The sequence below is a fragment of the Heptranchias perlo genome, chromosome 24 (genome assembly GCF_035084215.1).
Source record: "Heptranchias perlo isolate sHepPer1 chromosome 24, sHepPer1.hap1, whole genome shotgun sequence".
NCBI lineage: Eukaryota > Metazoa > Chordata > Chondrichthyes > Hexanchiformes > Hexanchidae > Heptranchias > Heptranchias perlo.
In genome coordinates this window covers 6,245,394-6,264,372 of record NC_090348.1, presented here as the reverse complement: position 1 = coordinate 6,264,372, position 18,979 = coordinate 6,245,394, and the positions used below count along the sequence as shown (strand labels likewise).

At 48.2% G+C, this 18,979-nt stretch overlaps 1 protein-coding gene across 3 annotated transcripts in view; it reads right to left on the bottom strand.

Moving 5' to 3' along the window:
- itpr2 (inositol 1,4,5-trisphosphate receptor, type 2) overlaps positions 1-18,979 on the bottom strand; it is a 295,275-nt gene that overhangs the window by 214,376 nt on the left and 61,920 nt on the right. For all 3 annotated transcript variants that reach the window (XM_068004673.1, XM_068004674.1, XM_068004675.1), the window contains exons 3-4: positions 1,526-1,638; positions 765-851 (exon numbers count right to left, since the gene is read on the bottom strand). In XM_068004673.1, coding sequence (XP_067860774.1) covers positions 765-851; positions 1,526-1,638 — 200 coding nt within the window. The remainder of the gene's footprint in view (positions 1-764; positions 852-1,525; positions 1,639-18,979) is intronic.

Sequence of the window (18,979 nt, the reverse complement as noted above, 5' to 3'; positions counted from 1 at the left end):
CTCGATGGTCTGTCTGGAACGGAAAGGGAGAAGTGGGCTGGCGGGATTTAAATGGCGCCCAGGCCTCATTTCTGGAGCAGCGTTGGGTTTGTAACTGACACTGTGCTACCTACCCACCCATAACTGGCCCAGAGTGAAAATCGGGACCAAAGTCTCTGGCAGCATCTTGGTCGCTGACACTCTGTGGTGTCTTCAGAATGTTGATGTGTTTCTATGGCAGCCGTTGTGTCCCTTGGATTAACTCAGTGTATTCTGGCTTAGAACTAACAATTGAACCTTGTTAGGTGGTGGATAGGCTTTGAGGAATCAGGAGGTGAGCTACTTGTCACCGAGTACCCAGCCTCTACCCTGCTCTTGTAGCCACTGTGTTGATTTGGCTGGTCTAATTCTTTTGGTCAGTGGTGACCCTCCCAAGATGTTGATGGTGGGAGAGTCAATGAGGGTAGTGCCGTGGAAGGTCAGGGGGAAAAGGGTGTGTTTTCTCTTCTTCGAGATGGTCGTTAACTGGCACTTATGTGGTGCGAACGTTATCTGCCATTTGCGAGCTCAGGCCTGGATGTTACCCGGGACCTTCTCTAGGCTGGCGTGGTCTGCTTCATTATCGGAGGAGTTGTAAATGGAGCTGAGCACTGTAGAATTGTCAGCGAACAGCCTGACCTTATAACAGAGGAACTCTCATTGATGCAGCAGTTGAAGATAGTTGGGCCGAGGAGTCTACATAAACGGTAGCTCACAGAATCCTACCTGGAGAAAGGTTCCCTTACCTGAATGACATTGCTGTACTTCACAACCTCCCCAAGCAGTTTCTTGTTCTCTATTTCATTCTGTTTCCGTTCCAGTTCTGCCGCTTGCTGTAAAACAGATCCATTTATTTTCAAAGTTATCATCACCTTCACATAACAAAGATCACACTCAAAGCAGGGACTGTAAGCATCATTTGGCCCATCATGCCTGTGAAAGATCTATCCAATTAGTCCCACTCGCCCGCTCTTTCCCCACATCCCTGCAAATTTTTCCTTTTCAAGTATTTATCCAATTCTCTTTTGAAAGTTACTATGGAATCTGCTTCCACCACCCTTTCAGGCAGTGCATTCCAGATTGTAAAATTGTTTAACCAATATGCATCCTTTGGATAAATGCATCAACTTACATCATTGAGAGATCAAGAGATAGAGTTTTCTGGCCCAGTGCATATTGGATTATCTGGTGCAATCAATACAGGAAAATCAGGTGGGGAGCAGCAGACACTAAGACCACCTAATTTTCCACCGCCACCCAATTTTCCTGTAATGACTGTGCCCAGGTGAACCAATACGCCCGGGAGCAGGACTAAAGAAACTCTACCCCCACATCTGTATCGCAAACAGCCGCCATCTTGGATCTGATCTGCACTCTAAATGAGCTAATGGCGATATTTAACAACTCACTAAACAGGTTTAAAAAAAACCAACAAAACCTCGCAGAAAAATAGCATGCAGATTAAAACATACATTTTTTCACCAGAGAGAAAAAGCACAATGGGTACCTGCAACTTTTTCAACAATGCTGCTTCAGTATTCCCTTGTTTTGACTGTTTTGCTTTCCAGAACTGTTTCTGTGCTGAATAGCGATTCATGGGACACACTTTGAAAAGGCAGTCTGGCCATAAATATACATATTAAAGAAAAAGAGAAGACAGATTACAAACTCAAAAGATAGAAATTCCAAAAGTCCTGCATTAAAATTTGATAGTGTTTTGTTGATTTCATTATTCTTATATGTGAGGTCCAGTCTCTGCTGTTTGCTTAGCAGTTTTGAAGACCAGACCTTCAGGGGAGGGTTTTTTTTCTCCTTTTTGTCTCATTTACTTTTAAAGTAAAGACCAATTTTCCTCTCCTACACGCACCATTTCGCAGCTAAGATTGAAGGCAGCCCATCTGCTCCAGTGTTTCAACTAATATCATTAATACCTCTAGTGCTCTAATTACGCTATGACTTACGTGCCATATTTATGGTTATAGCATCGTAAACAGAGCATGAAGCTCCCTCAACAGAGCCCCTAACTAATCCTGGCTCCCATTGTGTTGATTGTCCTTGGATGGGAGTCCCTGAACAGTCCAGCAGTGAGGGAACATGTATCAGCCATGGTTTAACAGATGGAGAAAAAAAAAATACTTCCCTGGAATCCAATATGAATCAGTGCTGGGATTTGCTTTGAACCTATCCCCTCCCCCTCCCCATGCCTCTCCCCTTAAGACCAAATATACTTGGATAGTTAGAAGGTAAACAGGTAGATACAGCATGTGTAAGGACCAAGTTATAGAGGTACAAATTGGACCTTGTTGTGCCCGGTTTAAGGGCATAAAATGGGCGCAGTGAGAGCCAATTTCCAGGACCAACGCCTTGCGCCTCAAGGATGCCTGAAAGACGTCCAACCTGATTTTGGATGGGGATATTTTTCAGACGTTCCTGCCGGCCGCCTGATATAGATGTTAGGCCACTTACATATGTAAATGATCGGCCTAACGCATGCTTTAAGCCCCCGTGCAAAAGTTGGAATGCGATGAGGAGCAGGCATCGGGCATGCTCCAGTCAGGATTCTTCAGTGGCTGCTCTCCCATCTTCACAGCACTCGCGATCGGCCCCTCCCCTGCCGCCGCTCCAACTCCCCACCCAACCTCGCCCTTCTCGGGACTTACCTGAGGGCCACTGCCAGTTAGAACAGTCGAGCGGCCTGTGGAGGCACAACAGGCACCAGCAGCTCACCCAGCCTTGGCTCAGTGGGTAGCACTCTCACCTCTGGAGTCAAAGGGCATGGGTTCAAGTCCCACTCCAGAGACTTAAGCACAAAATCTAGGCCGACGCTTCAATGCAGTACTGAGGGAGCGCTGCACTGTCAGAGGTGCCACCTTTTGGGACTTTTGCTGTGTGCAAATTGGCTGCCACATTTCCTACATTACGACAGTCTCCGCACTTCAAAAGTACTCCATTGGCTGTAAAGCGCTTTGGGAAATCCTGAGGTCGTGAAAAGCGCTATAGAAATGCAAGTTCTTTCTCTTTTCTTTAAATGAGGCCATTTCGGGCCACCCGGTTCCCACCTACATGCTCCAAAACGGGCAGTGACCAATTTGAAACCCATACCGCCTGCAAGTGCTAAGAGCTCCAGTTTCCTCAAAAATGCAAGTATCATGCGCGTGAACTTCCTTGTGCACGAATATGCACTGGTGCACTATCGGAGGTGCCGAAGTTCCCAATTACGTGCAACTGGTATAACCGGACTGTTCTGTATTCAACCGTCCTACTCACTTGTATCAGCACATTAGTGCGACATGACCCAGGGGCAACAAATCGCACATTTCTCAAACTGCACTTGCAACATTCTGTGCTGTGTTAGACTCCTGTGTCATGGTGATTCTGTTTTTTTGTAAGAAGATATCAACTGTACATTCTGCTATTCTGAGCAGCACGGGATAGTGGTACTGCACTACCTCTTCTGGATGGATTTTTCCCTCAGCATACACTTGCCTCTACATTGGGAGTAGGTGAAGAAATTAAGCAGCAATAAAAAGACAAAACTGGACGTGTCCAGCCATGATATCGGCGCCCATGGTTTGTTGATGGATAGACAGAGGTCAAGTTTTCGTATTTGGCTGCTCACATGTGCTGTCTCCAAATTGTTTCAGTGGTTTGATAGTTGCAGAATTTGGCTTTAAAGAAAAAATGGATCTCCTCTTCCAAATTGAAAGACTTGCATTTCTATCGTGCCTTTCACAATCCCAGGACGTCCCAAAGTGCTTTACAGCCAATGAAGTACTTTTTGAAATGTAATGTAATATAGGAAACGAGGCACCCAATTTGCGCACAGCAAGGTCCCACAAAAATCAATGTGATAATGACCAGATAAACTGTTTTAATGATGTTGGTTGAGGGATAAATGTTGGCCAGGACACCAGGGAGAACTCCCCGACTCTTCTTCGAAATAGTGTCATGGAATCTTTACGTCCACCTTAGGGGGCAGACAGGGCCTCGGATTAACATCTCATCCGAGAGATATGAGAGAAACTGGAGGAAGATGTAATGGTGTGGGAGCAGGAAAAGAAGCTATAGCAGGTGATTCTCTGGCTACGACTGGATAGATAGGAATGGAACCAGGCGAGGGCAGTAGTGCAGCACTCCCTCAGTACTGCACTGGAGTATCGATCTGACACCCTAAACTAACTTCTCCCGCCTTATTCCGTCTCTGCTGTTTGGTCCCTCCCTCTCAATAGTCAGCTGAGACTGGGACCTCACCGTATGGAATCACATCTTACTCCCCTACGATACAACACACAGCTACACTGCTGCATGGTGTTTAAATGGTATATAAATAGACACTCTGACAGTCCAGGCAATCCCTGGACACATGCAACTTAAATACATTCTAAAAATTGGTTGAGGCCATTCACAGCATTCAGTTATATAAATGGCACATTACATTTAATTTGTAAGTGAATCTCTCCCTTGGGCAGAAATCTCTAATCTTTTCAAGATGTTAATATATATTTCTAAACTCATTTTACACCTCATTTGATCGACCCTAAAGGCTATTTTTGCAAAATAGTTACACACACCCTCCACCGCCGGTGCACCATGGCTGCAGTGTGTATTATCTACAGGTTACACCGCAGCAACTCGCCAAGGCTTCTTCAACAGCACCTCCCAAACCCGCCACCTCTACCACCTAGAAGGACAAGGTGCATGGGGACACCATCATCTCCAAGTTCTCCTCCAAGTCACACACCACCCCGACTTGGATATATATCAGCCTTTCCCTCATCGTCGCTGGATCAAAATCTTGCAACTCCCTACCTAACAGCACCGTGGGAGAACCTTCACCACACGGACTGCAGCGATTCAAGGTGGCAGCTCAGCACCATCTTCTCAAGGGGCAACTAGGGATGGGCAATAAATGCCGGCCTTGCCAGCGACGCCCACATCCCAAGAATAAATAAACGAAACAATCTGTCAGCCGAGTGGATGCATCTGGTACCAGCAAGGCCTGGGTCAGGATATTTATCTTGGGCCAATGGATGGAGTTGGCTGTGAAAAGCCTTGCTCTCAATATTAAGGCTTTAATCCCATCACATGTTTCAAACTTTTCAGTCAGTTCCTTTGAAATATGTTTGCTTTTCGGTTTTACTTGACCTGTGTAATGGGGTCAAGTTCATGCTTTTTAACCCTTTTATTATGAACTCATTGTACATCATACTTTTGTAAAATTTAGAGGGTAGAATCAATCATTCTATTAAGGATTCTACAACCATCTAAGATCTCTGCGCTCCTCCAAATCTGGCCTCTTGCCCATCGCCGATTTTCTTCGCTCCACCTTATGTGGCCGTGGCTTCAGCTGTCTAGGCCTTAAGCTCTGGAATTCCCTCCCTAAACCTCTCCGCCTCTCTACCTCCCTCTCCTCCTTTAAAACGCTCCTTAAAACCTACCACTTTGACCAAGCTTTTGGTAACCTGTCCTAATATCGCCTCGTGACTCAGTATCAAATTTTGTCTGGTAACGCTTCTGTGAAGCGCCTTGGGACGTTTTACTATGTTAAGGGTGCTGTATGAATACAAGTTGTTGATGTTGGATACAGTACAAAGCTAACGATACCCAATTTGCTTATGCAAACTGAACTTGTCAGGTTAGTTCTTTTCTCCTTCAGCAAGAGCAGAAACTACGACTGATCTTCCCATCTTTAATCTAGAGTGTTGAGGCTAATCCCAGCATCAGTACAGATCAAACCTAGGGCATTCCTGATCTCTAGAACCTACCTACTCATTGGATAAACTCACTGAGCTATTAAGCTTCTCCCCCCTCACCTGAATGGCTCTCAAGTCTTTATGAAACTTGGAAGAGTATCAGAGGCAATACAAATGAATGGTACTGTAGAGATATGGTACTGGATTAGTAACCCAGAGGTTAGGATTTATCTTTCACATCTTTCTCTAGTTTCTCTCCTATCTCCTCTCATGCCCACTCCAACCTCACGTTGTCCATGAGACCCACCACCTGATCCCTTGACCCTATTCCCACCAAACTGCTGACCACCCAAATTCCCTTCCTCCATGTTAGCTGATATTGTTAACAGTTCCCTCTCCTCAGGTACTGTTCCCCTCCCCTTCAAACCTGCCGTCATCACCTCCCTCCTCAAAAAACCCACCGTTGACCCCTGTCCTTGCAAACTACCACTCCATCTCCAACCTCTCTTTCCTCTCCAAAGTCCTTGAACATGTTGTCGCCTCCCAAATCCGCGCCCATCTTTCCCTCAACTCCATCTTTGAATCCCTGCTCCAGTACTGAAACGGCCCTTATCAAAGTCACAAATGACATCCTACGTGACTGTGACCATGATAAACTATCCCTCCTCATCCTTCTCTGCTTGTTTGCAGCCTTTGACACAGCTGATTACACCATCATCCTTCAATGTCTCTCCTCTGTCATCCAGCTGGGTGGGACTGAACTCGCCTGGTTCCATTCCTATCTATCCAGTCATAGCCAGAGAATCACCCGCAATGGCTTCTCTTCCTGTTCCCACACTGTTACATCTTCCTCTCGTTGCTCTCCTCTCTCCCCTCATGCCCTCTCCAAGTTCATCTTGTCCCTGAGACCTGCCTCCTGCTCCTTTGACCTAATTCCAACTCTGGAGTCCCCCAAGGATCTATCCTTGGCCCCCTCCTATTTCTCATCTACATGCTGCCCCTCAGCGACATCATTCGAAAACACAATGATAGGTTGCACATGTACGCTGATGACACCCAGCTCTACCTCACCACCACCTCCCTTGACCCCTCCACTGTCTCTGATTTGTCACATTGCTTGCCTGACATCCAGTGCTGGATGAGCAGAAATTTCCTCCAATTAAATATTGGGAAGATCGAAGCCATTGTCTTCGGTCCCCACCACAAACTCCGTTCCTTCGCTACTGACTCCATCCCTCTCCCTGGCCACTGTCTGAGGATGATCCAGACCGTTCGCCACCTTGGCGTCCTATTTGACCCCGAGATGAGCTTCCGACCCCATATCCTCTCCGTCACCTAGACCGTCTACTTCCACCTCTGTAACATTGCCCGTCTCCACCCCTGCCTCAGCTCATCTGTTGCTGAAACACTTATCCGTGCCTTTGTTACCTCTAGGCTTGACTATTCCAATGCTTTCCTCGCTGGTCTCACATCTTGCACCCTCCATAAACTTAAGCTCATCCAAAACTATGTTGCATGTATGTATCCTAACACACACCAAGTCCCGTTCACCCATCACCCCTGTGCTCGCTGACCAACACTGGCTCCCGGTCCGCCAACAACTCGATTTTAAAATTCTCATCCTTGTGTTCAAATCTCTCCATGGCCCCTCCACTATCTCTGCAACCTCCTCCAGCCCTACAACCCTCCAAGATCTCTGCGCTCCTCCAATTCTGGCCTCTTGCGCATCCCAGATTTTAGGCAGCACAGTCATTGAGTACATTCAAGACTGAGATCGATGGATATTTGGACACTAAAGGAATCAAGGGATATGGGGATGGGGCGGGAAAGTGGAGTTGAGGTAGAAGATCAGCCATGATCTGATTGAATGGCGGAGCAGGCTCAAGAGGTCTTATGGCCTACTCCTGCTCCTATTTCTTATGTTCTTATAAATCAACGTTGGCAGCTGTGCCTTCAGCTGCCTCGGCTCTAAGCTCTGGAATTCCCTCCCTAAACCTCTCAGCCACTCTCTCCACCTTTAAGTCGCTCCTTAAAACCTCTCTCTTTGACCAAGCTTTTGGTCACCTGTCCTAATATCTCCTTACGTGGTTCGATATCAAATTTTGTTTGATAACACTCCTGTGAAGCACCTTGGGGTGTTTTACTACATTAAAGACGCTATATAAATGCAAGTTGTTGTTAACGTCCTACAAGTTGTGAAATTGAATTCAATAAATCTATTAATTTATGGGCTGGCATCAAAAATTAAATGACCATGAAATTTGCCTGAGTGTTGTAAAAACCCAACTGGTTCACTAATGTCCTCCAGGGAAGGGAACCTGCCACCTCTACCCCGTCTGGCCCACACATGACTTCAGTCCCACACCAATGTGGTCAACTCTTAATGCCCTCCGAACTGGCCTACCAATGATAAAAATGATCAACCACATTCTAAAAAAAAAGTTTTTAAAAAAGTAGTCCTTTTTTTGTTAAATAAAATTCCAGTGTCACAATAGTTAACTCATCTCACCATCATCTATCATACCGACCGTGATAGACCTATTCTATGCAATGAGATGAATGAACAAGCTTTCATTTATTTGAATGTAGAGGAGATTTATCGGAATGGTACCAGGAATGAGGGATTTCAGTTACACGGAAAGATTAGAGAAACTGGGATTATTCTCCTTAGAGCAGAGAAGGCAAAGGAGACATTGAATGGATGTGTTCAAAAATTATGAGGGGTTTTGATAGAGTAAATAGGGAGAAATTATTTCCACTGGCAGGAGGGTCAGTAACCAGAGGTCACAGATTTAAGGTAATTGGCAAAAAAAAAGAGATGAGGAGAAATTGTTTTTTTAACACAGCGAGTAGTTATGATCTGGAATGCACTGTCTGAAAGGGCGGTGGAAGTAGATTCAAAGTAACTTTCAAAAGGGAATTGGATAAATACTTCAAGGGGAAAAAAATTGCAGGGCTATGGAGAAACAGCAGGGGAGTAGGACTAATTGGACAGCTCTTTCAAAGAGCCAGCACAGGCACGGTGGGCCGAATGGCCTCCTTCTGTGCTGTATGATTCTATATAGCACCTTTCATAGCCTCAGGACGTCCAAAAGCATGTTGCAGCCAATTGAAGTGTAGTCACTGCTGCAATATGGGAAACACAGCAGCCAATTTGTGCACAGCAAGATCCCACAAACAGTAGAGGTAGATGACCAGGTAAACTGTTTTACTGACGTTGGTTGAAGGAATAAATGTGGACCAGGACACCGGGGGAGCTCCCCTGTTCTTTTTCAAGTAGTATCGTGGGATCTTTTACGTTACCTGAGAGGGCAGATATCAGTTTAACGTCTCATCTGAAGAACGGCACCTCCGACAGTGCAGCACTCCCTCAGTACTGCACTGAAGGGTCAAAGAAATAGTAGATTTCTTCTGGTCACCTCATAGTAGTATTATTGAACTACTAATTTCTCCTTCTTAGGCTTGGCATCCATTTTTTATTTACACCTCTGTGAAGTGCCTTTAAAGGCACTAAGTAACTGTAAATTGTTGTAATAATCCTGTCTGGGCATTTAGATTACAGTTGTAGATCATAATCTATAATGTTCTTTGAACGCCCAGATTGGGCTAGTGCCCTGTAACCATTCGAGGATATCCACTGCTTCCCACAACAATATAAAACGCAACAACACATTTCTCTTCCTCTTAAATAAGTGTCAACATTGCTAATGGGAAACAGTAACAAATGATTGCGAGCCTGCGTTTGCTCATCAATTAATCAGAATCGGACTTCATTTTCCTTGGTAGTAAAAAAAAATCTTTGTGGCAATGACAGTTCAGTCTTTCAAAGGCATTTTCACCAGCTACAAACAAATCAATCACAGGATTAAAAATGTATGGAATAGGAAGCTGTTTACTCGAATAATGCAAGCAGTGTTTAACAGCGCTAAGGAAAATCTAGCCAGCTTTTGGATAGAGAAAGGAAACCTGCTACACAATTCATACGATTGGCCAATATTTTGAACGATCTCCATTTTCTGGGAATTGAAATGATGGATTTGTGGAGGGTTTTTCAGTTCATGGCGAGAGAAATCCTAAGACCTCATGGAAGATGTGGAAGGCTCGGAGGGTCTATTTTTGGTCCACCACTTCCAATCCATCATGTTAGCTCCGTTGTGAGTCAACGGATGGAGTAAAAGATTTCGAACCAGCGAACCTATTAAACACATGCTTCACAAGTTGGTCAGTTTGCTCTTCTACTTCTGCAAAATATCAAAATGTGTCGACTGCATTCAGAAACTACGAACGGTCCTGAAATGTGGTCCCTGTTTCCTGTGCTGAAACCTTTTGCTGCAGTTTATGAGCAAAAATGTTTAAAAACAATACCATGCAACGGAGGCGGAAAATAATCCAGTTCATTACTGAAGCGCAAAACACTTCATTACTTCATTTGAGCATTATTCTGGGCACAGATATTTAACTGTTCTCATGTTGAATCAAAATATGATTATAGACACATTTACAAAGAACCATAGAATTTAAAACACAGGAGGCCATTCCACCCATTGTGTCTGCGCCAGCTCTTTGCTAGAGCAATCCCAAACTAATCCCACTGCCCCACTCTCTCCCCATAGCCCTGTATCAATCCCAAACTAATCCCATTGCCCCACTCTCTCCCCATAGCCCTGTATCAATCCCAAACTAATCCCACTGCCCCACTCTCTCCCCATAGCCCTGTATCAATCCCAAACTAATCCCACTGCCCCACTCTCTCCCCATAGCCCTGTATCAATCCCAAACTAATCCCACTGCCCCACTCTCTCCCCATCGCCCTGTATCAATCCCAAACTAATCCCACTGCCCCACTCTCTCCCCATAGCCCTGTATCAATCCCAAACTAATCCCACTGCCCCACTCTCTCCCCATAGCCCTGTATCAATCCCAAACTAATCCCACTGCCCCACTCTCTCCCCATAGCCCTGTATTAATCCAAAACTAATCCCACTGCCCCACTCTCTCCCCATTGCCCTGTATCAATCCCAAACTAATCCCACTGCCCCACTCTCTCCCCACTGCCCTGTATCAATCCAAAACTAATCCCACTGCCCCACTCTTACCCCATTGTCCTGTATCAATCCAAAACTAATCCCACTGCCCCACTCTCTCCCCACTGCCCTGTATCAATCCCAAACTAATCCCACTGCCCCACTCTCTCCCCACTGCCCTGTATCAATCCAAAACTAATCCCACTGCCCCACTCTCTCCCCATTGTCCTGTATCAATCCAAAACTATTCCCACTGCCCCGCTCTCTCCCCACTGCCCTGTATCAATCCAAAACTAATCCCACTGCCCCACTCTTACCCCATTGCCCTATATCAATCCCAAACTAATCCCACTGCCCCACTCTCTCCCCATTGATGCAATGGTCTCTGCCTCAGCCACTCCCTGTGGCAAAGCATCCCATGCTCCAACAATTCTTCTAACCTCAAAAACAAAAAACAAAATTCCAGACGCTAGAAATCTAAAATATGAACACAAAATGCTGGAAACACTCAGCAGGTCAGGCAGCATCTTTGGAGAGAGGAAGGTAGAGGTAATGGCCCTGACATTAGCGGGGAGGCGGGATGGCAGCCGGGGGGGGGTGGGGATTGGGCACCGTGGCTTCCGGGTTTGACCTCCGAAAACTGCGCAGTGGACGGACTGCGCACCCACATCACAGGCTGTCAGCTGGAGGAGCCCTATTTAAAGGGGCAGTCCTCCAATGGCTGCTCCTGGAGCAAACACCCACACACCACAATGGAGCAGCACAGGGGAAAGGCTGCTCCCAGATTCAGCGATGCCTCACTCCAGGTGCTACTGGATGGGGTGAGATGGAGGAGGGATGAGTTCTACCCGGCGGACGGGAAGTAGTGTCCTATCTCTGCCACCAAGAAGGCCTGGCTCAAGGTGGCAGAGGAGGTCACCAGCAGCAGCAACATCTCCCGCATCTGGATCCAGTGCAGGAAGCACTTCAGTGACCTAACTAGGTCAGCCAAAGTGAGTACATTTACTCATTCTCCTACATTTCATCTTCCACATCACCGCCCCCACCCCCCAACTCATTCTGCACTGCCAATGCTACTCTATCACATCACTCCTCACACCCACTCAAAGCTCATCCTCAACTTACCTACAATTACTCACCACTTACTCACCTCCCCAATACTCACCCCACCACGACCACTCACCCCAATCCTCATACAATCTCATGGCTCCATCTCATACTCACCCTCTGATGCATCTCTTTCACGGTCAGCCGCACACAAACCAATGCATTCAGCGGTTGGCCACGTCACCATCACTCACTCATGCCTCTCTACTTTCTCCCCTTATAGGAGAAGAGAGCCCAGAATGCACGGGAGAGGGTGAGGACCGGAGGGGGGCCGCAACAGGTAGTCGTCCTCACAGACACGGAGCAGGAGGCGCTGGAGCTGAGCCGCACCCTCGAGTGCCTGTCCGTTGGGGACGCCGAGACTGGCACCCGACAAACGTCTGGTGACAGAACTTTAACATTCAGCACACACAATATGAATTGATGTTAACATGCCTTGCCATCTTCAGCACCTCAACATCTGTCATCATGCTTAATATTGCCTTCTGTTCTCTTACAGGGCCTTCAGCGACCACTGTGACGGTGGAGGGCGATTCCTCAGAGGACCTGCCGGCCTCTGAGGCTGCACCATCACATCTGAGCACAGATACACACACCTCGGTGGGTCCCATCCTCAGTTAGTTGGGGTCGCACATGGTGAGTTACCACACACGTGAGCACCAGCAGACACTGGTGGCCGGGGCAGCTGTGGAGAGTCTGCGTCGGTGGGAGCATTCTTCTCCAGGCTCTGCTCAGCTGGACACAGATGCTGAACCCTCGGGGCCATCCATTAAAAGGAGAACGATCGAGGGCCAGCAGCACATTTGCGAGGTGCTGGAACAGGTGCCACGCACACTCTCCACAATCGTAGAGGATGGAGGAGTCCAACTCCTGCATGAGTGGAATGGTGGCACAGGTACAGGAGGGGATCTCTGAGATACTGTCACAGGGGCTTGAGGGCATTTCTGAGATAGTGTCACGGGTAAGTGCGGGTTTGTCTGCGATGGAGGGAAGGCTAGCCTCCATCGAGCTTTAAGCACGGCTCACAAATGAGTCCATTCAGGCCCTGACAACGACTGTTCAGACTCAGGGTGAACAACATTCTGCCGCCTTAAACAGGCAGGCAGATACACCAGCACTGGCCTTACAAGGCTTCACACATGTCCTCCAAACTGTCGTCCAGCAGGGTGGTAGGAGTGATGTTGGCCTGGCCCAGGGGAGGGATGATGGCGAAAGGGGACATGGAAGTGGGGACACCACTCAAAGCGCCCCCATGTCTCACCCGTTGTCCCCCTCTCAACCAGTACCCGCAATGCTGCCTCCTCTCCAGGTGGCCGAGTCTGCCCCTGCACAGGTGCAGGTGGAGCAGCCTTTGGAGGGGCCCTCATGGGCACCGAAACCCAGAGGGCATAGGCCCAAAGCATCTAATCGGTCAGGGCATGAACAAAAGCAACCTGCCACTACCTCTGCTGCAGCCACAGGGGATGCACCACGTAGGAGTAGTTGGAAGCGAAAGGCGAAAGTTTCGTATGCACGAAGGGGATGCACAAGGGTGTTTGACGGTTGGTCATGTTTTTTATTTATATTTTCTCTTTCACATTAAATATTATTGTCATCACCACTACTGCCACATCTTGGCCGTGCTTGACTGGCTTCTGCATTAAGGCCCTTTCATGTGGTTCACCATGAACACCCACACTTGATGCCACCCATTGGGTCACTCTACAGTGGGTGTATGTGTAGTTGCAGGACTGTTTTGTGCAGGGGGAGGTGGAGGGGGCTGGTGTGGGCGCTGCTCTATTTGGTGGTCTGAGGACTGGACTCTTCACCCTGTCTGATGTTTGGAGAACCGTTCACATATCAGTGACTCCCTGGCCTCACGAGCAGCCAGGTGAGCCGCTCTTCTACCCATGGGTTGCTCCTCCTCCTCCTCAATGTGAGTGGCAGATGTGGATGGGGCCTCCTCCAGTGGCACCTCTCTCTGGTGTGCCATGTTGTGCAGGGTACAACACACTAATATAGTGCGTCCCACTCTGTCTGGTGCGTATTGAAGTGCTCCCCCAGAACGATCTAGGCACCTGAAGCACATCTTGAGCAGCCCTATAGCATGCTCAATTGTAGACCTAGTAGCGATGTGGCTGTCGTTATAGCGATGCTGTTGCTCGGTGGTGGGGTTCCTCAGAGGTGTCATGAGCCACGTGTGCAGGGGGTATCCCTTGTCCCCGAGGAGCCAGCCCCTGCGGGTGTTCAGTGCATGGAAGAGGGGCGGGATGTTGGACTCCCGGAGGATGAAGGAATCGTGGCAGCTGCCAGGGTATCTGGCGCACACGTGAAGGAATCTCTTGCGGTGGTCACAAACGAGCTGAGTGTTGATGGAGTGATAGCCCTTCCTGTTGATGAACAGTCCTGGCTCGTGTGGAGGTGCTCGTATTGCTGTATGGGTGCAATCGATTACACCCTGCACCCGTGGGAAGCCAGCCACAGCGTGGAATCCCACTGCCCTCTCTGTCTGGCTGAGGTCGTCCATGGGGAAGTTGACATAGTGCGAGGGCCTGCGAAACAAGCCGTCGGTGACCTGCCTTATGCACTTGTGTGCAGATGACTGAGAGACCCCAGCGATGTCCCTGGTGCACCCTGGAATGATCTGTAGGCGAAGAAGTTGAGGGCAGTGGTGATTTTGACAGCGACAGGTAAGGAGATGCTGCTCGGCCCAGCCGGGAGCAGTTTGGCATGAAGGAGGCTGCAAATGTCTGCGACTACCTGGCGACTGACTCTGAGCCTCCGTTTACACTGCTCCTCAGAGAGGTCCAGGAAGCTGAGCCTCGGTCTGTAGACCCTGTTGCGAGGGTAGTGCCTCCTGCGATTTCGCTCTCTCAGTTGTTGCCCTCTGTGCTCTTGTGCAGGTGCCTGTGGCGCAGCACTGTGTTGTGGAGCTCCACGTGTCGGAGGTGGACGCCATGCCTAGCAAGGCTGGTGATGTTGCTCGTCCTCTGATGAAGTGATGAATTCAGCCATGGTGCCCCCGATCCTGACGGTGTGAGTTTGAGGGGGTCCGCAAAGTAGGTAAATATGTTTGTACAGCAGTTTTGGGTGGAAAGTAAGAATTTTAAGTGAAAACACAAAGGTCTTGCAGCCAAAGCTTTGTCTGAAGTGACAGAGTGCCCTGCTGCAATAAATGGGGTTTTCTCCCCACCAGTCAAATAATCATTTGTATCTCCCACTGGCTGCCAGCTGAAACACGTCTGTTGCAACAGGGAGTGTTTCCCACAGCACGGGAAACACGCTGAGGATCCTTCAAAATTGCACCATTGCCAAAATATCTCATCAATTAAGTATTTCAAGTACCTCTACTTTCTGACAAACTATGCAAATTATCATCCCGCCGGCTTTAATTGCCGGTGGGATTCTCTCATTCAGGAGACGCACGCACCCGGACGCGTCACTGGGGAGCCCGGAAGTCAGCAGGTTGGAGCCGGGCTCCGAACCTGCTCCGAATGTTAGCAATTTCCGGAGACCCCCCCCCTGCCCCAACACCCCCGCTCCGTCACCCGAAAATCGACCCCAAAGCATTTGTTTAATTTGTCTGCCATTTCCTTATTCCCCATTATAAATTCTCCGTCTGTCTGTAAAGGACCCACATTTGCCTCCGCCAGTCTTTTCCTTTTTACATACCTACAGAAGCTTTTACAGTCCGTTTTTATGTTTCTCGCTAGTTTACTCTCATATTCTATTTTCCCTTTCTTGAATTCTAAAATGGTCCCAATCCTCAGGCTAACTGCGTTTTCTGGCAACTTTATATCCCTCTTTCTTTGATTTAATGCTACCTTTAATTTCTCGTTAGCCATGGTTGGACCACTTTTCCGGTTAGGTTTTTGTGCCTTAAACGAATATATATTTGTTGCAAATTATGTATTAGTTCTTTAAATGCTAGCCATTGCCTGTCTACCATCATACCTTTTAATGTAGTTCCCAATCAACCACGGCCAACTTGCGCCTCATACCTTCGTAGTTTCCTTTGTTTAGATTTAAGACCCTAGTTTCGATCATTATAACTTGTTCCAACTTAGAAGAAGCTAATACTATGGTGGAAAAGCTTGTTTTTTTTTACAAAAAACCACACCTGGCTGAATTCTGTATCTAATTGAGGGAGAGAGGGAGTGAGAAAGAGAAATAAAAAGAAAAAAAAGAGAGCAAGCAATGCAGTTAAAACTTCAAAAACCTAACAGAGTACCCACAGAACTGACCAAATAGTGGAAAATAGAAGTACCTTTCCCACAGTGACATTAATCCTCTTAATGTATGGATGGATATAGGTTTATGGGCAGAGAAGAGGGTGGTTTCTTCCAACAAGTATAATATTTAATAATCAGAATAGCCTAAAGCAAAAAGAAAGTGTTGCAACTGAACATTCAGCATTGGACTTGCTAACTCAGCTTCTGTGGGTTTCCGAATGTCATATCGTGTTTCCAGTTTCTGACTGCAAGAAATAAATGAGCAGTTGAATGCAGAAGAGATAAAATATATATTGAGGTATGTGAATTGCTTTTTTTAAAACTTTGCAGAAACATAAACTATCTGTAAATATGGATAAACCCCCATGGCTTGATTGAGGAAACATTGGCGGCCATGCCTTCAGCTGCTCTAGAATTCCCTCTCTAATCCTCTTCGCCTCACTACCTTTCTCTCCTCCTTAAGACGCTCCTTAAAACCAACCTCTTTGACCATGCTTTTGGTTACCTTATGTGGCTCGGTGTCAATTTTTGTCTGATAATGCTCGTGTGAAGTGCCTTGGGACTCTTTATTACATTAAAGGCGCTATATAAATGCAAGTTGTTGTCGTGGTTATTACGTCCTCAAGACCTTCAAAAGCACTCCGCAGACAATGAAGTACTTTTTGAAGTGTAGTCACTGTTGTTACATTGGGTAAATGCAGCAACTACTTTGCACACAACGGCCAGTTCGCACACAGCAAAGTCCCACAATCAACAAATGAGATAAATGACCAGTTAACCGTTTTTTCATGATGTTGTTCGAATGAGGAATGCAGACCAGAACACAGGGAGAACTCCCTACCGAGGGGGAACTATAGACCAGGACACAGGGAGAACTCCCTACCGAGGGGGAACTATAGACCAGGACACAGGGAGAACTCCCTACCGAGGGAGAACTATAGACCTGGACACAGGGAGAACTCCCTACCAAGCAAGAACTATAGATCAGGACACTGGGAGAACTCCCTACCGAGAGAGAACTATAGACCAGGACACAGGGAGAACTCCCGACCGAGGGGGAACTATAGACCAGGACACAGGGAGAACTCCCCACCGAGGGGGAACTATAGACCAGGACACAGAGAGAACTCCCTACAAAGGGGGAACGATAGACCAGGACACAGGGAGAACTCCCTACCGAGGGAGAACTATAGACCAGGACACAAGGAGAACTCCCTACCGAGGGGGAACTATAGACCAGGACACAGGGAGAACTCCCTACCGAGGGGGAACTATAGACCTGGACACAGGGAGAACTCCCTACCGAGGGGGAACTATAGACCTGGACACAGGGAGAACTCCCTACCGAGGGGGAACTATAGACCAGGACACAGGGAGAACTCCCTACCGAGGGGGAACTATAGACCAGGACACAGGGAGAACTCCCCACCGAGGGGGAACTATAGACCAGGACACAGGGAGAACTCCCCACCGAGGGGGAACTATAGACCTGGACACAGGGAGAATTCCCCACCGAGGGGGAACTATAGACCAGGACACAGGGAGAACTCCCTACCGAGGGGGAACTATAGACCAGGACACAGGGAGAACTCCTGACCGAGGGGGAACTATAGACCAGGACACAGGGAGAACTCCCTACCGAGGGGGAACTATAGACCAGGACACAGGGAGAACTCCCTACCGAGGGGGAACTATAGACCAGGACACAGGGGGAACTCCCCACCGAGGGGGAACTATAGACCAGGACACAGGGAGAACTCCCCACCGAGGGGGAACTATAGACCAGGACACAGGGAGAACTCCCCACCGAGGGGGAACTATAGACCAGGACACAGGGAGAACTCCACACCGAGGGGGAACTATAGACCAGGACACAGGGAGAACTCCCTACCGAGGGGGAACTATAGACCTGGACACAGGGAGAACTCCCTACCGAGGGGGAACTATAGACCAGGACACAGGGAGAACTCCCCACCGAGGGAGAACTATAGACCAGGACACAGGGAGAACTCCCTACCGAGGGGGAACTATAGACCTGGACACAGGGAGAACTCCCTACCGAGGGGGAACTATAGACCAGGACACAGGGAGAACTCCCTACCGAGGGGGAACTATAGACCAGGACACAGGGAGAACTCCCTACCGAGGGGGAACTATAGACCAGGACACAGGGAGAACTCCCTACCGAGGGGGAACTATAGACCAGGACACAGGGAGAACTTCCCACCGAGGGGGAACTATAGACCTGGACACAGGGAGAACTCCCCACCGAGGGGGAACTATAGACCTGGACACAGGGAGAACTCCCCACCGAGGGGGAACTATAGACCTGGACACAGGGAGAACTCCCCACTGAGGGGGAACTATAGACCAGGACACAGGGAGAACTCCCTACTGAGGGGGAACTATAGACCAGGACACAGGGAGAACTCCCCACCGAGGGGGAACTATAGACCAGGACACAGGGAGAACTCCCTACCGAGGGGGAACTATAGACCAGGACACAGGGAGAACTCCCCACTGAGGGGGAACTATAGACCAGGACACAGGGAGAACTCCCCACCGAGGGGGAACTATAGACCAGGACACAGGGAGAACTCCCTAACGAGGGGGAACTATAGACCTGGACACAGGGAGAACTCCCTACCGATGGGGAACTATAGACCAGGACACAGGGAGAACTCCCTACCGAGGGGGAACTATAGACCAGGACACAGGGAGAACTCCCTACCGAGGGGGAACTATAGACCAGGACACAGGGAGAACTTCCCACCGAGGGGGAACTATAGACCAGGACACAGGGAGAACTCCCTACCGAGGGGGAACCAAAGAGTTCTGAAAACATAAAAAAATTTACACTGGACCAATAGCATTTTGATAAATTAATCAGTTTTGGTATAACTTCAACTAAACTCAGGAAAAGGAA